The sequence below is a fragment of the Tachypleus tridentatus genome, chromosome 13 (assembly GCF_004210375.1).
Source record: "Tachypleus tridentatus isolate NWPU-2018 chromosome 13, ASM421037v1, whole genome shotgun sequence".
In the NCBI taxonomy this organism is placed as follows: Eukaryota; Metazoa; Arthropoda; class Merostomata; order Xiphosura; family Limulidae; genus Tachypleus; species Tachypleus tridentatus.
The window spans coordinates 256,994,900-257,012,642 of record NC_134837.1 but is presented as its reverse complement, the minus strand read 5'-3'; the positions used below and the strand labels follow the sequence as shown (position 1 = coordinate 257,012,642).

The following is a 17,743-nucleotide window of genomic DNA, read 5'->3' as shown; positions in this document are numbered from 1 at the left end:
TGAACTCCTTTAGAATCCAGTTTCTTGTTGGCACAGGTGTGCTTAAAACATTCATATATTGAATAACCAGTTTTACCAATATACCTATCATGACACTGTCACATCATTTCATATATTATGTTTTTAACAGCACGACTCATACAGTCCATTGTTTGAAGCAAGACGCTTTTGTTGTCCTTTAAAATCATTTTTCTTATTTCTTTTGGGTCTTTTTTTCTGGGGTGGGCTTAGTCATTTTTGTTTGTAAAAGTGGTTTCAGTCATCCAGTCCACTCTACAAAGCTTAAAACTATTGCACATTCTTTGTTACAGCACGGACCTGTTTACCTCTTTGAACAAAGGCTAAACTTAAACAAATGCTTGGATTTTATTTATTTTTATAAACTTATACCTATGGGTACACTAGTATAATTTCTTTCCTTTTCATTATACTGAACACTACTTAAGGTGAAACACTATCAAAGAAGTTCTTAATGATGAGAAACCCACTTGAAATAAGGACAGTCTCAGAACGGTATTAATACACTTATTGATAAGGACAGTCTCAGAACGGTTGGTATGGGTATTAATACACTTATTGATAAGGACAGTCTCAGAACGGTTGGTATGGGTATTAATACACTTATTGATAAGGAGAGAACAACGTTCCTAGGCCATCTTCAGGTTAACTTATAGTCAGCGGTTGGTATGGGTATTAATACACTTATTGATAAGGAGAGAACAACGTTCCTAGGCCATCTTCAGGTTAACTTATAGTCAGAATTGAACAAGAATTTGAATCTAAGCTTCTAATTTATGATACTTTAGTTCACAGTAGCCACAGCAAATTTAATAAGAGCTTATTGTAGATGTACCTCTTAGGGTTCTACAACCTTTTAATTTGACTTGCATGTAATATTTTATCTCTTCATATTGAAAATTATTTTTTTAATTAAGCAGGACAATTCCAGTAGTTAAAAATTTTTACGTAGAGAAATTCAGAAAATAGTAACTAACTCTTTAAGGGCTCTCTTACATCAAATAAAATTTAAAATTCCCCCAAAAAAAACAGATGATATTGGATGTATTACTTTACACACGTTAAGTTTAAATATAAGTTTTTAGGTAAATAAGTTCATGATTTTAGAGGGCTTGATGGATAAGGAACTCCACTCAATATATGAGGGTCACAGGTTTGAACTTCCATTGCTGAATGTGCTCATTCTCTTCAGCTATGGGAACCTCATAATGTTATGGCTAATCCAACTGTTAATTGGTGAAAGAGTAGCCCAAGAATTGGAAGTGGGTAATGTTGACTAGCTGCCCTCCTTCTATGCTATTATTACTAAATTAGACAGCTGGTGTACATAGCCTTTATGTAAATTTGTTTCAAGATGTATTATCCATCCATTGTTTGCACATGTATGTTGCCATAATGTATTGTAGAAAATATCTAAAGCTGACCATTGTGGGGTTCTTCACATATTCCCTTGAGAATTCAGAACATATACAATATAACCAGACATGATAAAATAGAGCGTAACATAGAGATAAACCTTAACCACTTTGAAACTTTAGGTAGAGCAGCAAGGGAGTAAAATATGAGGCAGTTGAAAATATAGTGATAACTTACCTAAAGTACAAACAGAAATAACAAGGCTTAACATGTGTATTGAGATTACATACAAGCTGTTGATTGTAAAACTCAGCCACTTTGTTCATAGTTTAAGATAACTAAAGAACATTTTACACAGTTAAGAATAATGAGTTAAGTTTGATAACTAGCTGGATAAGAAGGAGGTTCCAGCAAGTTAAGTCTGGTAAAAATGTTACAACTTGGTGTTCAGTTTAATTCACCAGAAGCTTTTAACCAGTAACTATAGACTGATAATAAAACTGTACTCAGCAGGACAACAGACTGATGATGAAACTGGAATCAACAAGACAAGAGACTGATAATAAAACTGGACTCAACAGGATAACAGACTGATGATGAAACTGGACTCAACAGGATAACAGACTGATGATGAAACTGGACTCAACAGGACAACAGACTGGTGATGAAACTGGACTCAACAGGACAACAGACTGGTAATAAAACTGGACTCAACAGACTGATGATAAAACTGGACTCAACAGACTGATGATAAAACTGGACTCAACAGACTGATGATAATAAAACTGGACTCAGCAGGACAGTGGACTGGTAATAAAATTATGTTCAACATGATAACACTCCCAGTAAAACATGAATGTAACAATTTTTTTTATTTCTTAGAGAGAAATCTTAACCCAAAAGCAGCCTGTCTGAAAAGGAGAGAAGAAGAAAAAAATAGTGAAGGCCCAACATTAACAGTGCATGGGCTTCACCATCCACCTACAAGGATAGATTCCATGTCTCATCATCAGATGTCTACTCCCATACCAGTAAGTAGTAAACATTTTTCAGTCCTGTGCATAACTTGAACCTGATATATCTAATTACCTTTTTATATTTGGCTCATTTCATTTGGAAAAGTGAAAAAATACTGATAACATTTCATCCCAGGAAAAGAATGAAAATATTTGAAAGTCATGCATACTTACATTTTGTACTAAAAATTTTAAATCTTTAGGTCATTTCTTTTTTTTGTGTGATTTCATAATTGTATGTAAATGCAAGATTGTGTATAAAGGAACGTCTTAAATCTGTTCAGATGACAGAGTGCTAGAAGCAGGTTATACATACATAAACCTTAAATGGATTAAATGATGAATCTTAAATGTGGATAATTCTACTGAACTTGACCAGATGATAAAACATTAGCAATATTCTTTATATATATATAAAAATGCCTCTTTACATCAGTCAGATGACAGTGTCATAATCACTCCCCAAATGGATATCTGTGTTACTTAATCAGATTGGAAAATACCAACGTCATTTAAGTTTCCTGTTTAACTCCATCACGTCCGTTTTTGTAAACATAATAGGGCACCTTGTAACTATGAAGTAAAAAAAAAATCCTATTTTAGACAAATAAGCACTAATTTGTCCTTATAACTTGAATACATGTGTAGATTTATCGATTTCAAGCCAATCCCTTTTTCAGCCTTGGTTATCACAGTTTAGTGATATTGTATATATCTCAGCTTCGAGAAGCCAGAGGTCACTGATCTTATTATGTCATGAAAGTTACTACTTCCTGTTTTATTGAACTATACAACTTAACATGACTTCATAGTCAGCAAAGTTTTGTGTAAGGATTTGAACAAACGTTAGTGATATTCAAGACAAGGTGATTTTTAACAGCTTCACCCACAATTAAAGAGTACTGTTCTTCTTTAATTTGGATTTCTCATCATATACTCTATATAATGTTGTAGCATGATAGGAAAAGAATGTTTTCCATAGAACAAAATGAAGTAGGCCATGTTTACATAAGGACTTACAAGCCTAAATAAGTGCTTGAATTGGTAACAAAAATCACCAAAAAGAAATATATGTACATATAAAACAGGTTTAAAATTTATTTACATGTATAAAGGCCTGGCATGGCCAGGTGTGTTAAGAGAATTTGACTTGTATTCTGAGGGTCATGGGTTTGAATTCCCATTGCACCGAACATGCTCACCCTTTCAGCTGTGGGGGCGTTATAATGAGACAGTCAATCCCATTATTTGTTGGTAAAAGAGTAGCCCAAGAGTTGGCTGTGGATGGTAACAAATAGCTTAAACTACTAAATTAGGGATGGCTAGCACAGATAGTCCTCATGTAGCTTTGTGCAAAATTCATAAAACAAACAAACAATGCATATATAAAATAAAACCTTCTGATTAATAATATTTAAAAAGTAGACTTTTTTCATAATTTTGCAATAAAATTATTTTTATTTAATTCCGGTGATTATAAATACAATGGAGCTGTATGCAGAATGTTTCAAAGCAAAAGTAAAATTTAGTTTTATAATGTGAAACTTTCATTGAAAGATTCCAGAAAAAAAAAGGCATGAAAGGTGAAAGTAAAGTTGACAACAAATGTATTAAAGCATTGTGAAAACATAGAAAGCATGCACCTAAACATCTGAAAGTTAAATAATGAGCTATCTTCATCATTATGTTCATAAGGGAAGAAGCATGTGTAACTTGATCAGATGTTGTATTCTCTTTTCTTATAACAGGGACAGCAGCCACTATTGCCTTTAACTCATCCCCAACAGTAGAACTCTTCAAGTGGAAGTATGACATTTTACAGTCTTTGGCTCTTCTAGTTGCTTGTGGATTGTACAGAATGATTTGAATACAGAACTTATCTCGGTGCTTCCTTTACCTTAAAACATTCACTCCATAGTTAAAGCAGGAGTAGAACATTTGATTTGTTAATGATATGTGATTCTAGCTGTGGAAGTACAAGACTATGCAACGATTTGATTATAGATCCATAAATGAAATTTTACTTCCTGTTCAACCTGCTTCATCTTAGTGACTTATCCATAGAAGAAAGACTATGAATTAAAAAAAATATTTTAAAAAATCTGGTAAATTTCAAATAGTGTAAGATGTCTGTTAAAGGGCAAAATACGGTGAAGTTTGGGTAGGTGAGTGGGAATAAAAAAAAATTATTTCTGTAAATGACCATTTTTATTCCATGGACAAGCAGGAATTTTGTATGTTTTCAAATCATAAACTATAATTTGAGAACACTTTCATTTCTACATTATTTTCGTTGTTTAGAGTAGGAGGCAACTTTTAGTATTCATATTTTCTGCAATCTTTAAACGTGTGTTTTTAACTTTTTTTTTAATTTTTACGTGCATCAGTGTCACTGGTTAAAGTGGTGCACCTAAAGGTTTGTACTTGTTTCAGAAGGCAGTGAACTCTTTTAAAGGTTGAAATTATTACACTATCGTTTTTATCTCAGACACTTTTTATTTGTACATAATCTTTAATGAAATACTATTATGAAAAAAAGTGAAATATCTCGTGTGATTTTAATGTACTTAATTGTGAAAAAAAATTTTACAGTGTTTTCTTTCTTTTTTAACTTGAACTAATTAGTATAAATTCAGATACATCTATTAACCCATCTAGTGCACATAGTAATACCAGATTAATTTTTCCAAGAACAGTGAACGTATTATTTTTGCAGTAGGGTTGTATCATTATTTCGTATAAATAGTTCATATGTTGTATTTTTTCCTACATAATACAAAGGAACATTCTTACTTTATGTAGTAACTAGCAAAGGTGCCCAGTGGTGCTGGACTTAGAAAATAAATTGAGCTGCAGTGCTCAATCTGTTCCTCTGATCCATGGGAATCCATGCTATAATTTCACCTTTGTTTGGTGTCAGTTTTGAGTAACTTGCTTCTCATCTCCTTGTTTACCTGAGTATTAAGATGGTTAAATTTGTATTGGTGGCAATTTCTAACTGTTCATATGTTTTTTTGTCTATTTAAGCTAGATCTTTGAGTTCCACTTGAGTTCCTTTACCAAATCTTATTGAAACATGGTCAACGGTACTTCTGCAGCAAGTTGTGGCACCAGACAGACAAAAGGACACTCATATATATATATATAATATATATTGTGTAAATTATCATTTGAGTACATTATGATAAAAACAATTTAGTAATAAAACATCAATCACTGAACCTTATGGTAAAAACCAGCTCATTTCTGTCTCTGAAAGCTAAAATAAAACAAATATCTTTATGCTCTCTATAACCAAGAAGATTGGTAATGTATGTGAAGAGTTTGTTAATTAAGTAAACCATCTTGGTAATAAGGGGATATATTGTTAAATTTTTTTAGTTAATGCAGTCAGTACAGGAAACTGTAAAAACATCACATGAAATTTTTCATGGCACATGTTTCATTGTACATACTAATACTAATGATGCGATTTTTCTGTTTCATGAAAACTTTCTGATTGGTAGCAGCTATGTTTTACACCATACTATAACATTTTGTTGTAGTTATATATGATTGTGTTACAAGTAATATTGCCAGCACAAGTAATAATCAACAGGAAGGAAGTTAACATCAGAAAAGCAACAAAATAATCCAAGAGCTTTTGGAAAGTGGATTTTCCTTCATCATTTACAGCTGTTGAAGGAACATCCAAGTTCTAAAAATGCATGCTCAGGTTATTGGGTTGCTTTGTTTATATATTCTCTACATCATTGTCTTGGTTTTTTGTGCTTGACCTCTCTATTAGATGTCTCAGTTCTTCTGGGACTCTGTTGTGATTTTATGTTTTTTGGTGTTTTTTTTCAGGTCTCATTCATCATGCTCTGTGACCATGACTTTGTTTGTTCACTATTATTATTTAGTGTTTTGCCTGTTGTTTGTGTGCACATATCTTCAGTGTGTTTTGTTTTACATATATTATACACACACATACACACACTTTTTGAGAGTTAAGAAATAAATGGTGCCACTGTTTTTTTTCTTAAGAGTTTTTAACTTCATTCTTACTGGATCAATGAGAGAGTTTAACCAATAAATCATTATTTCAAATCATGAAATATCTAATAATTTTAAAGCACTTCACTGATAACTTGATATAACGTAATCAATTTTAAACATGTTTCTCAATTATTTATGCATCAAATTGCTTGTCATCCACAACTTTGCTGATTACAGGGTCTTTAATGTCACTCTTAAAGCATGTAAACAAAAATACTACAACTATTGCAGTTAGCCCAGTATTCAATGCTGGGGTTCCTTGCATATTTTTATGTAGAAACTAAGAGATTTCTCCCAATTCTTGGTCAGTTCTTTATGTTGAGTGTTATAAAAAGCAAGAAAAATTGATCATTATGTGAACCTTATCAGTAGTAAAGAGAATGAAAAGTTATCAGTTTGAGGATTTAAAGTATGTACTTAAGATACCTTGAAATCCATGTCAATGTACCATTCATGGCTAGAAACGTTTTCAGCTGTTTATTTGAATTAAATATCACCTGTTTTCAATTACCTGTATATTAATTTATTTTTGTAAAAGAAATTCCAATTAATGAAAATTTATTAAATGGAATATGATTGTGTGTGTTTGTGGTGCTGTTGTTTTTAGCTTATATTCGTCATTATTTGCCATTTTCCGTTTCTTATCCTATAGTGTGTGTATCCTAGAAATGATGACAAATTCTACGAGTTACTGACCTTGCATCATTACCGAAAGCTAGTATATGCATCATGACTATTGCCAGGATTTATTGGGAGTAGGGGGATCGTTTCTGATATGAATAACACATTTAGGCCTAACTAAGACGCAGGTTTTAAAAGTCCAGCACCTGGTTCATAACATAGTGCCTATCAGAATGAAAAAAGTACATTGACAAATGAAAGAGTTCTGAATGGAAAGTTATAACCACATTCAACAGTTTTTGCAGCACCAGATTTAATTTTTTACTGACATTAAAATTCAATTTCAGGAGGGTTATTTGCATGCAGACGATCTTAAATGATAGCAGTATAAAGATGCAATAAATCATATTACATCATAGGTTAATTCCTACCAAATTTGATAAAAATTTATTGAAACTGCTATAAGAGTTGAAGGAACAAGATAAATATCCCATTATATAAATGAAGCTTGTGAATAAAAAATACGATTCAATCGGATGATACATAATTTGTCCAAAACCCAAGATAATCTATGGTAAGTCTCATAAAACTGGTTTCAATATATACTCTTCAAAATAAGAAACGCAAAAGGGATATTTTTGTTATTTTAAAGAGAAATATATGTAATAACGTTACAAGCTCAGAGTATGTGATGTTACACGTGTTAAGGCACTGATTGTCAGACCAAAATGACAGTAAAAGTTGTGCACTTTGAAAACGGAGGAAAACATCGGATTTTTCGCCAAAACGCATGCGTGTCCAATAAATTTGTTTGAGAGATCTGCATGTTCTGCAAGTGCAACATGTGCAAAATCCCTATAAAAGTGACGGGTTCTCGGTTTTCATAACTCAGTGTTAAGCCACCGACACGCAATACAGTTACGCCAAGACTGACTGAAGCACAACGCCATTGGTCGCTTGGAAGCAGGCGAATCTCGATCAGATGTTGCCAGAGCTGTGAATGTCCACCCAAGCACCATCACAAGGCTATGGAATCGTCACCAACAACATGGATCAACTTGTGACCGTCCACGATCTGGCAGACCTCGTGTGACCACGATTGCACAAGATCGCAACATCCGGTTACGTCACCTTCGGGATAGGACCACCACTGCGACGTCTACTGCCCCAACCATACCAGGGCTGCGTAGGATTTCCGATCAGACCGTACGCAACCGTCTACGAGATGCAGGAATCCGACCTCGACGTCCAATCAGAGGCGTCATCCTCACCCAGCAACATCGTGAAGCACGGCTGCAGTGGACTCGGGCACATCGGGTATGGCCTCATCGACGATGGAGGCATGTTTGGTTCAGCGATGAATCACGTTTTATGCTTCGTAGGCAGGATGGAAGGACCCGTGTTTACCGTCGCCGAAGTGAACGTTTTGCAGCAAACTTCGTGCAGGAAGTTGACAGATTTGGTGGTGAAAGCGTCATGATGTGGGCTGCCATCGCCTACAGTGCCAGAACAGACCTTTTGCACATTCGAGGGAATCTTACGGCTCAACGATACGTCGACGAGATTCTTAAGGCCCCATGTGCAACCCATTATGGTGAACGTCAACGACGTTTTTTCAACATGACAACGCCCGTCCTCGCGCAGCCCGACTCACCCCTGTCTTCTTGAGACACCACAACATCAACATTCTTCCCTGGCCCTCCAGATCACCAGATTTAAACCCCATCGAACATCTTTAGGACGAGTTGGACCGACGTCTGCGACGGCGACAACCTCAACCGCAGACTCTACCTCAGCTTGCAGCAGCTTTGCAGGCTGAGTGGACAACCATTCCACAGGATGTGATTTGTTATCTCATCGCTTCCATGGGCAGGAGATGCCAAGCAGTTATTGATGCTCACGGGGGGCATACTCGTTATTAACGTTGAGTGATGTTAAACGTCAACTAGTGAGCGTGGACTTCGCCTTTGAAGACTTTGGATTTTCAGCAGTGAATGTGCAAAGTTTCACACATGTCATACAGAACTACCCGGAATAAACTTGTCAACAATTTGTCTCATATTGTGCCTTTTTGCGTTTCTTTTTTTGAAGAGTATATATGGGAAAGCATCATAAAAACAAGTTGTTTATGTACATAAATGCTGTAAACTGTGCTATATTAGGTGGGGATCCTTCAACAAACTGCTCAATAAATTGATTTTTTAACGTTAATGTATATTGAAGGAACATTCTTCATCTCCTATACTGTCATCTTTGGAGCTTCCACACCACATTTTATGAAACATGAATTTAACTTTTTTATTATTAATTAACTGTTGAAGTGTAGGAAAAATACAGTTGAACTTTCTCAAGATAGAAAACCTATTGTTGGATGATTTTGAAATCTTAAGTAAAAAAAAAAAAAGACATTTTTATGTATTGCAGTTGAAGAACTTTGTAACATATTCAATAAATGCTACTGATGATCACTACCTACCACTGTGTTGGAAGTGGCTTTGAACCTAGAAAAACTGTTATTGCCACATGAAATTCCTTACTTCCATTATCGTGGAAAGGATATAACAGTCAGTTTGACAACAGTGTCAACGCAAGGGTTCTATCATAAAATTCCTCAAAATTGGTTAGCTTTAGCATGAGGTTTTGTAAATTTTGCACCCACTTATAATGTGACAAGCTTTCACGTGGTGAAGTTTAACGTGGAGTGCAGCTTGCTTTACCAAACTGATAAGTTCGTAAAAAATGTGTACAATTACGACTCCAAATAGCTATTATTTTGTCATACTTAAAAGAAATATTATGTCTGTTATTATTTAATGTACAATGCTCTGTCTTATAATTTTAGTGAAACAAAAGTTTTCTCTGTAAATAATGTATAACTAAAGTAGACAATATTTGATACTTAGAACTAATTTATGGCAAGTGTGTCACATCAGAAGACTGGATTTATTATATTAAAATTAACTCAGACAATACAGACTTAAGTACTTAAAGTTATAACTATCCATATTTATCCTATGATTTCATTATCTAACTATATACGTAATCAGTGCCTTTGTAAGCTACATTTTGATAACAGGGCCATGAAGTGTTCATCTATACGGTAAAGTCACGTGATCACTCACGTAAAATGCGTCGTTATAAGTGGAATAAATTTATCGATAATATTTATATAAGTTGTGCACTATCAAATGTTAATTAATAGTAACAGTAATACTGATTAAAACGTTTGGATAAAATTATAGTAAGTCGAATGCAGCAATTAAATTCACCAACAACAAAATAGGATTTTGCTAAACTTTCTGTACATAATACTATTTTTTATCTTCAGTTTTGAGTTATTGCCTAAATTACACTTTGGTTAGATCTCACAGACTTCAACTAGGTAACTGATGGATACAACAGTGGAAGTGTGTGTGTGTTTTTCTTATAGCAAAGCCACATCAAGCTATCTACTGTGTCCACTGAGCCCTTGATTTTAGTGTTGTAAATCTGTAGGCTTACCGCCGTCTGAGTAGGGGACAACAGTGGAAGTAGCCTAAACTATTTATTAATAGTTTTCTAAATATGGGCAAACACCTAATTGGAATGAAGAAATTCTCCGGGTGTTAACACACACCATGTTGAATGAAGGTTTGGAGTTTTCTGGCTATGGGCGAACATTTGGTTGGAGAAGGTTTTGAGCTTCCAAACTGCAGGAAACATCTGATTGGGGAAAGTTTGGGGTGTCCTAATAAATAACAAAAATGGTTTAGGGAGAGATCCCTAACCTGTAGGACAGGAGAGAGCAGACTTCTCAAAAGATTATTAAACCTTTTAACAGTGTAAAATTTTCAACAGATACATACATTCTTGGTTTATAGAACTCAATTCTTTCTTATCCCTAATGATATTTGCAAAAAAAAAAAAAAGAAAACAACTAACTAATTACAAGCGAATTAACATTTTGAAAGAGTCTCGGCTAGCATTCGAAGAACAAGCCAACCAATTATAAATGAGTCACATTTCTAAAGTAGTCCCTTCCTTACAATGAAGCCTTTTGCAAAGGAAACTGCAGCAGGTTTGTTGTCATGATGCACTGTCGTTGGTTAGAACCAGTGACAGTAATGTCTTAGGCTTCAAAATAAGTTAATACACGGAACCACCTCCTGTTAACGTGTAATGAGGACGAATAAATCAATTATGTCTGAATTAAGGTAGTTTAAATCTTTAAAAAAAACGATTTTGATTCCATAAGAAGACCAGACATCTAGATATGCCATAATACCTTTTTCGTAATTAAATTTTACAATCTAAAGTTTTTCTTGTAACGTTCCAGAACCATTCTTTTTCTTATCTTTTTTTAACCGTTAACGTCTTAGCTTGAAGTAAGATTTTAACCCTAAATATGAAAAAATGTAAATGGAGTTTTAAAAGAAGTTAGGATGTTATTTTTAACTGCAACTGAAATAACAAAATTTTAAAATAAAAGATCATTAAAATAAAAAAAAAAGGTTTAAGGATAAAATATTATGAGGTCAAATATAAAATAATTTATTTACAAAAATAATATTAAACAAATATCGACATAGACTGAAATATGGTATACTAGATTATTTTAAACTAAATATAAAATTGGCTAAACTGCAGTATCGACATTACATTTTCAGGCCCCGGCATCGCCAGGTGATTAAGACACTCAACTCGTAATCTGAGGGTCGCGGGTTCGATTCCCCGTTGCACCAAATAGTTTCGCCCTTTCAGCCGTGGGGGTGTTATAATGAGACGGGTCAAGATAATATGAGTGTTATGTGCGCTGTGTTCGACGCAATATCGAATACCAGATTTATACGTTATAAACCCTGAAGCGTACTGCTTATCCAGGCACATAGAAATAAATGTTAAAATCAATTTATTTCACCAAATAATTTTTGTTTTTGATTAGAATTAGTTGTAGAATTATTCGCCACTGGTTATGTATTTTGTTAATATAAAAACTGTTTTTATCATTAAAATAAATGCCTGTATAGTTTTGAAATTCAATATTTTTACAAGTTAAGCATGGTGTTTTAACGGTTCTAGTTGCACAGCGGTATGTCCGCGGACTCATCCCACTCCAAACTGGGTTTCGATACCCCTGGTGGACAGAGTACAGATAGCTTATTGTGTAGCTTTGTGCTCAATTTCAAACAAACATTTTGTTTAAATTTGTGATCTCACCACGATAACTCAGCGTAAAGGTTGGGTGTTCATAACTTTAAAATACGGTGGTCGAACCCTGTAGTTGTTGTGTAGTTTTGTGGTAAAGAAAATAACAAACTACATATGTGTGTGTGTTGAAATAAATAAATAATAAATTGACAAGAAAATCCTTCCCTTAGTTCTTATTTGTTGTATCATGAAGTTGATAAATAATTACACTTCACCAACTTAGTCCAGTTTGAATTCGAACAACAGTTATAAAGCCTTATACAAGTTATGTCACAGCTAATTTACCGTATTGTATTCCAGCTGATTCAATAAACAGATGTAGTATGGTTGTGATATCGTTTGTTTGTTTGTTTGTTTGTTTTGAATTTCGCGCAAAGCTACTCGAGGGCTATCTGCGCTAGCCGTCCCTAATTTTGCAGTGTAAGACTAGAGGGAAGGCAGCTAGTCATTACCACCCACCGCCAGCTCTTGGGCTACTCTTTTACCAACGAATAGTGGGATTGACCATCACATTATAACGTCCCCACGGCTGAAAGAGCGAGCATGTTTTGGTGTGAGGGGATTCGAACCCGCGACCCTCGGATTATGAGTCGAACGCCTTAACACGCTTGGCCATGCTGGGCCCATATCATTTGTATATCCTTCTTTAAGTTACATTCAAAAGTTCACATTATTATTATTACTACTATTATTATTATTATAGTTTTTGTTGAGAGAGGTCGCGAAAATAATTGCTTCACACAGTGTATAATGTAATAGTATATCGACACAAGTATTTTATATGGTCTATTTTTAATTATATTTGAGTTTTAAAATGATAAACACTTAGTCTTTAGTAAGACCTGTTCACGTGCTGCATCCAACAATATTCACCATAATCAACGAAACAGACCAAAGAGCATGGTTCACAACATAAAATTATTTCCTGTTCAACTTCACATAATTCACTCAGCTGAAGAATGAAATGGCTATTCGTGTTATTCTGTACAAAGATATACGAAACACGTTATCGGATGCAGCACCTGTGCATTTTTGTGTAAATATATTTTTTTCAAAAGGGCATTGGTAAACCATTGCCCTCATAACCTAGACCAGTGGTTCCCAACCAGGGGTGCGAGATAACATTTCAGTTTGTTCCTGTTTATATTAAGCATACTGTCCTATATATTCAAAAATTAAGTTCGATTTTTATTTCTTATTCTTCTTGTTACAGACGTAACTTTTTACCTGATTACAATAAACTATCGTTTCTACCGTCACCAGCGCAGACCGAAATCTTAATGTACAACTGTAAACAAACAATACACAAAGCGTAAATGTGACCTAAATACTCGGCACAACTAATTAGGTTACATTGATGAACACCGTCTTAAAGTGTCTATTATTTATTTATGTTATGTATTCACGTGATCATGACTCGAGAAACTTCTAGAAGTATCCAGAATTAATCAATGACGTCATGTGACGTATATTCGAGAATGTTCTAAAACTTTTCGCAGAGTATATAAACCCATGCATGATGCTATGGTATTCAGTGCATTGTTGATTCTGTGTTCGTGCAAAAACCTTCATTTTGTCAAAGAAAAGGAAATGGAATGATGATTATGTGAAGTTTGGTTTCACTTGCATCGGAAGAACAACTGAGGATCTGCAAGAACCCCAGTGCATGCTTTGTGATGCTATCCTTTCAAACGCAAATGTGAAGTCATCTAAGCTGCAAGAACACTTCAACAACTGGCATGGTAGAGCAGCTGATGCAGGCCATGATGTTGAATCGTTGAAAGGTAGAAGGGCCCGCTTTGATTCTCGAGCAACCCTTCCAAAATTAGGTTTTATATCTGCTGACAAACCACTGCTGATGGCTTCATACCACATGGCGTATAAAGTAGCCAAATCAAAGAAGCCCCATACAATTGCAGAAGAGGTGATAAAACGGTGTGCATTAGAAATGGCAACAATTGTTCTGGGAAAAGAAGCCTCAAACAAGCTTAAATTAGTGTTGTTATCAAATAATGTTATTCAAAACTGAATTGGTGATTTGAGTTCGGACATTTTGGACCAAGTTATCGCAGATATCAGGGCTAGTCCCTTGAAAATCTCTCTCAATTGGACGAAACAACTGATGTTGCAAATTGCAGTCAACTCATCCACTAGTGAGGTATGTCCATGATGGTGCCATAATGGAAGATTTCCTGTTCTGTGAAGATCTGAAAACAACCATAAAAGGGAAAGTTGTCTTCCAGAGTGTGAAGGACTTCTTTACAAAATATGATTTAGATATCCAAATTATTGGTTCTATGTGTACCGACGGTGCCCCTGCTATGTTAGGAAATCAATCAGGAATTATTGCACTGATGAAACAAAAGATTCTTCACTTGCAAGGTACTCACTGTTTTCTTCGTTGACATGCTTTGGCATCAAAAACATTTCCTCCAAAGTTGAAAAAGGTCCTTGACACTTCTGTGAAGACCATCAGCTGGATTAGGGATCGCGCTCTTCAAGTCGCTTTTTGAAGATTTTGGAAGTGAGCATTCAGTTTTACTTTTCCACACATAAGTCCGCTGGCTGTCATGTGGGAGAGCTTTAACACGCTTCTTTAAACTGCAAGAAGAAGTCAAAACTTTTCTGAATAAACGTGACTATGGTCTGCCCGGAGAAATAGAATCACAAGAATTCAACCAAATGCTAACCTATTTGAGTGATATTTTCACTCGTATGAATGACCTGAGTGTATCTCTTCAAGGGAAAAACATAAACATATTGAAATGCTGCGAAAAGTTAAATGCTTTTAAAGAAAAGTTACATCTTTGGTGTCGACGAGTTAAAAGAGGGAATCTTCAAATTTTCCATCACTCGAAGAAATGGTAGGTGAGGATGAGTCCCTAATTCCATGTGTGTGTGAAGAAATTGTGGATCATTTGGAAATACTATCAAAATCATTTGATGAATATTTTGGAGGAGAACTGGAAACTTCTGAAGAATGGATTATGAATCTGTACTCCTTCAATTTGGATAATAAGCCGGATGATAAAGAACTGAAGGAAGATCTTATTAAACTGTGTACAAATCGAGTTTTTGAAATACAGTTCAAAAGCAAAACTTTGGAACAATATCGGTGTTTGGCAATGAACATGTTTCCAAGACTTTGTGAAAAAGCACTAAATGTGCTCATCCCATTCGCGACGACATACTTATGTGATGATATACTTATGTGACGATATACTTATGCGAGTTTGGATTTAGTGCCCTTTTGTCAATCAAAATAAAATCTAGAAATCGCTTGAGTGCACAGGCAGACTTGCGGATTGCTATCAGCAACAAAGTGCTATGCTTTGAAAAACTCGTAAGAAATAAATAGGAACAAAAGAGTTATTAAATTTAAATTGGCTTATGAACATTTAAACATTTGAAATTCAAAGAAATTTCATTTCATGGATGGATGAAAATTAATTTTTTTGTAGGCCATGTAGGGTTTATGCAACTTTTAGTTTGTTGTAATATTTTTTTCTTTTTCAAATGTTTCCATATCATTAAAAACTAATTATAAAAATTTGTTCTGGCCACCTTCACCTTTATTCTTAAATAAATAATTACTGTGAGGGGTGCGAGAACATATTAAAATGTTTTAGGGGTGCAGGGCATATAAAAGGTTGGGATGTGTGTTTTGTGAATTTCGCATGAAGCTACTCGAGGGCTATCTGTGCTAGTCGTCTCTAATTTAGCAGTGTAAGACTAGAGGGAAGGCAGCTAGTCATCACCACCCACCGACAACTCTTGGGCTACTCTTTTACCAACGAATAGTGGGATTGGCCGTCACAATAAAACGCCCCCACGGCCGAAAGGGCGAGCATGTTTGGCGCAACGGGGATGCGAACCCGTGACCATCAGATTACGAGTCGCACGCCTTAACGCACTTGGCCATGGCGGGCCCTAAAAGGTTAGGAACCACTGCCAGAGACTGATTATGGACAGCTAACAGGGGTGAAGGAAGTGCTTTGGATATGACAGCCTTATGACGTAGGTTTTCGCTGCTGGACATAATGTAAAGTTACATAACCAGACATTGCAATGTGAACTTACTGACGTGGTCAAGCTCCAAAATAATTTTAATATAAGGTTCATAACCTTTGCATTTCCTTTGCCTGTTGTTTGAGTTCATTTTTCTATATGAGGCATGTTCAGAATCTGTGTTTAAAGTACCAGGTCTGTTAAAAATACGCGGACTGACGTCATAAAACAAAATGTACTTTATTTAGAAGTTACAGGTCTGGGACCCCTTCAAAGTACTCTCATTCCCAACGCACACACTTATCCCAACGGTGTTTCCACTTGTTGAAACAGTCCTGGTTCGCTTCTTTTGTGATGTCCTCCAGCTTCTTCGTCGCATTTGCCTTAATCTCGGGAATCGTCTCAAATCTTTTTTTCCTTTCAAGGGTTTTTTGATCCTTGACAAGTTTTCACCTTCTTCTGAATGATCAAGCAGTTCCTGACAAACCTGGACGCGATGGGCTTTTTTGTTCGTCCGTCATCAGGCGTGGCACAAATTTCGCAGCAACGCGGTGCATCTTCAAGTTTTCGGTCAAAATCTCGTAACAAGATCCAACTGATATCCCACACTCTTCAGCAAGCTCCCTGACAGTCAGACGTCGATTTGCTCGCACCAGGGTGTTGATTTTGTCGACGTGTGGGTCGTCAGTTGACGTGGAAGGACGTCCAGGACGCTCATCATCTTCAATGGACTGTCGACCATCCTTAAAACGTTCATGCCACTTGAAACATGCCGTACGCTTCATAGCAACATCACCGCAAGCTGTATTAAGCATAGCAAAAGTTTCAGTCGCAGATTTTCCAAGTTTAACACAAAATTTCACAGCAAGTCGTTGCTCCTTCAGGTCATTCATTCTGAAATTCGCTAAACGAAAAAATCGCACTTCACTTAAAACCGTGTAGCTAATACACAAATAAAGATATCTGCAATCGGGAAATGGCGTCGTAATCAGCTGATCTGTGCGAACCTAGCGACACCAAGCGGATTCCCCTGGAACCAACTGGAGCCGCGCAATTCAAACAGTCCACGTATTTTTTGAACAGACCTCGTATAATTGATAATTATCTGAGAGATAACAATATACTTAAATACCGCATTGGTAAATGATCCCTTGTTAACTTGTTAAGTCGTTTTCATGGCCATTATATAAGATAATAAAAGTAATCACTTTGAGCGAATAAGCAAATAGTTAAAGTTTCGCTTATTTGTTAAATTGATAAAAGAATTGATTTAAGTTACGACTGTAGATTAATTATAAAACTTTTTTATTAATTCAGATGGATTATAATTTCTGAAATTAAAAATTCAGTCCATAATGCAGAAACTAAGGTTAGACTTTATACTATTATTTATTTACATTTATATGAAGTTATATAAAATATTGAAATACCAATTCATTATTTTATGACAATTTGTAAACGTTTTTTTTAAACTTACAAAATGGACTCCTTTTTTTGCG

At 35.2% G+C, this 17,743-nt stretch overlaps 1 protein-coding gene across 1 annotated transcript in view; it reads left to right on the top strand.

Moving 5' to 3' along the window:
• LOC143236524 (transcription factor 12-like) overlaps positions 1-7,010 on the top strand; it is a 69,706-nt gene extending 62,696 nt beyond the window's left edge. Inside the window, exons 18-19 of the mRNA XM_076474823.1 lie at positions 2,257-2,405; positions 4,139-7,010. Coding sequence (XP_076330938.1) covers positions 2,257-2,405; positions 4,139-4,180 — 191 coding nt within the window. The 3' untranslated portion in view covers positions 4,181-7,010. The remainder of the gene's footprint in view (positions 1-2,256; positions 2,406-4,138) is intronic.
• Positions 7,011-17,743: the final 10,733 nt, after the last annotated feature.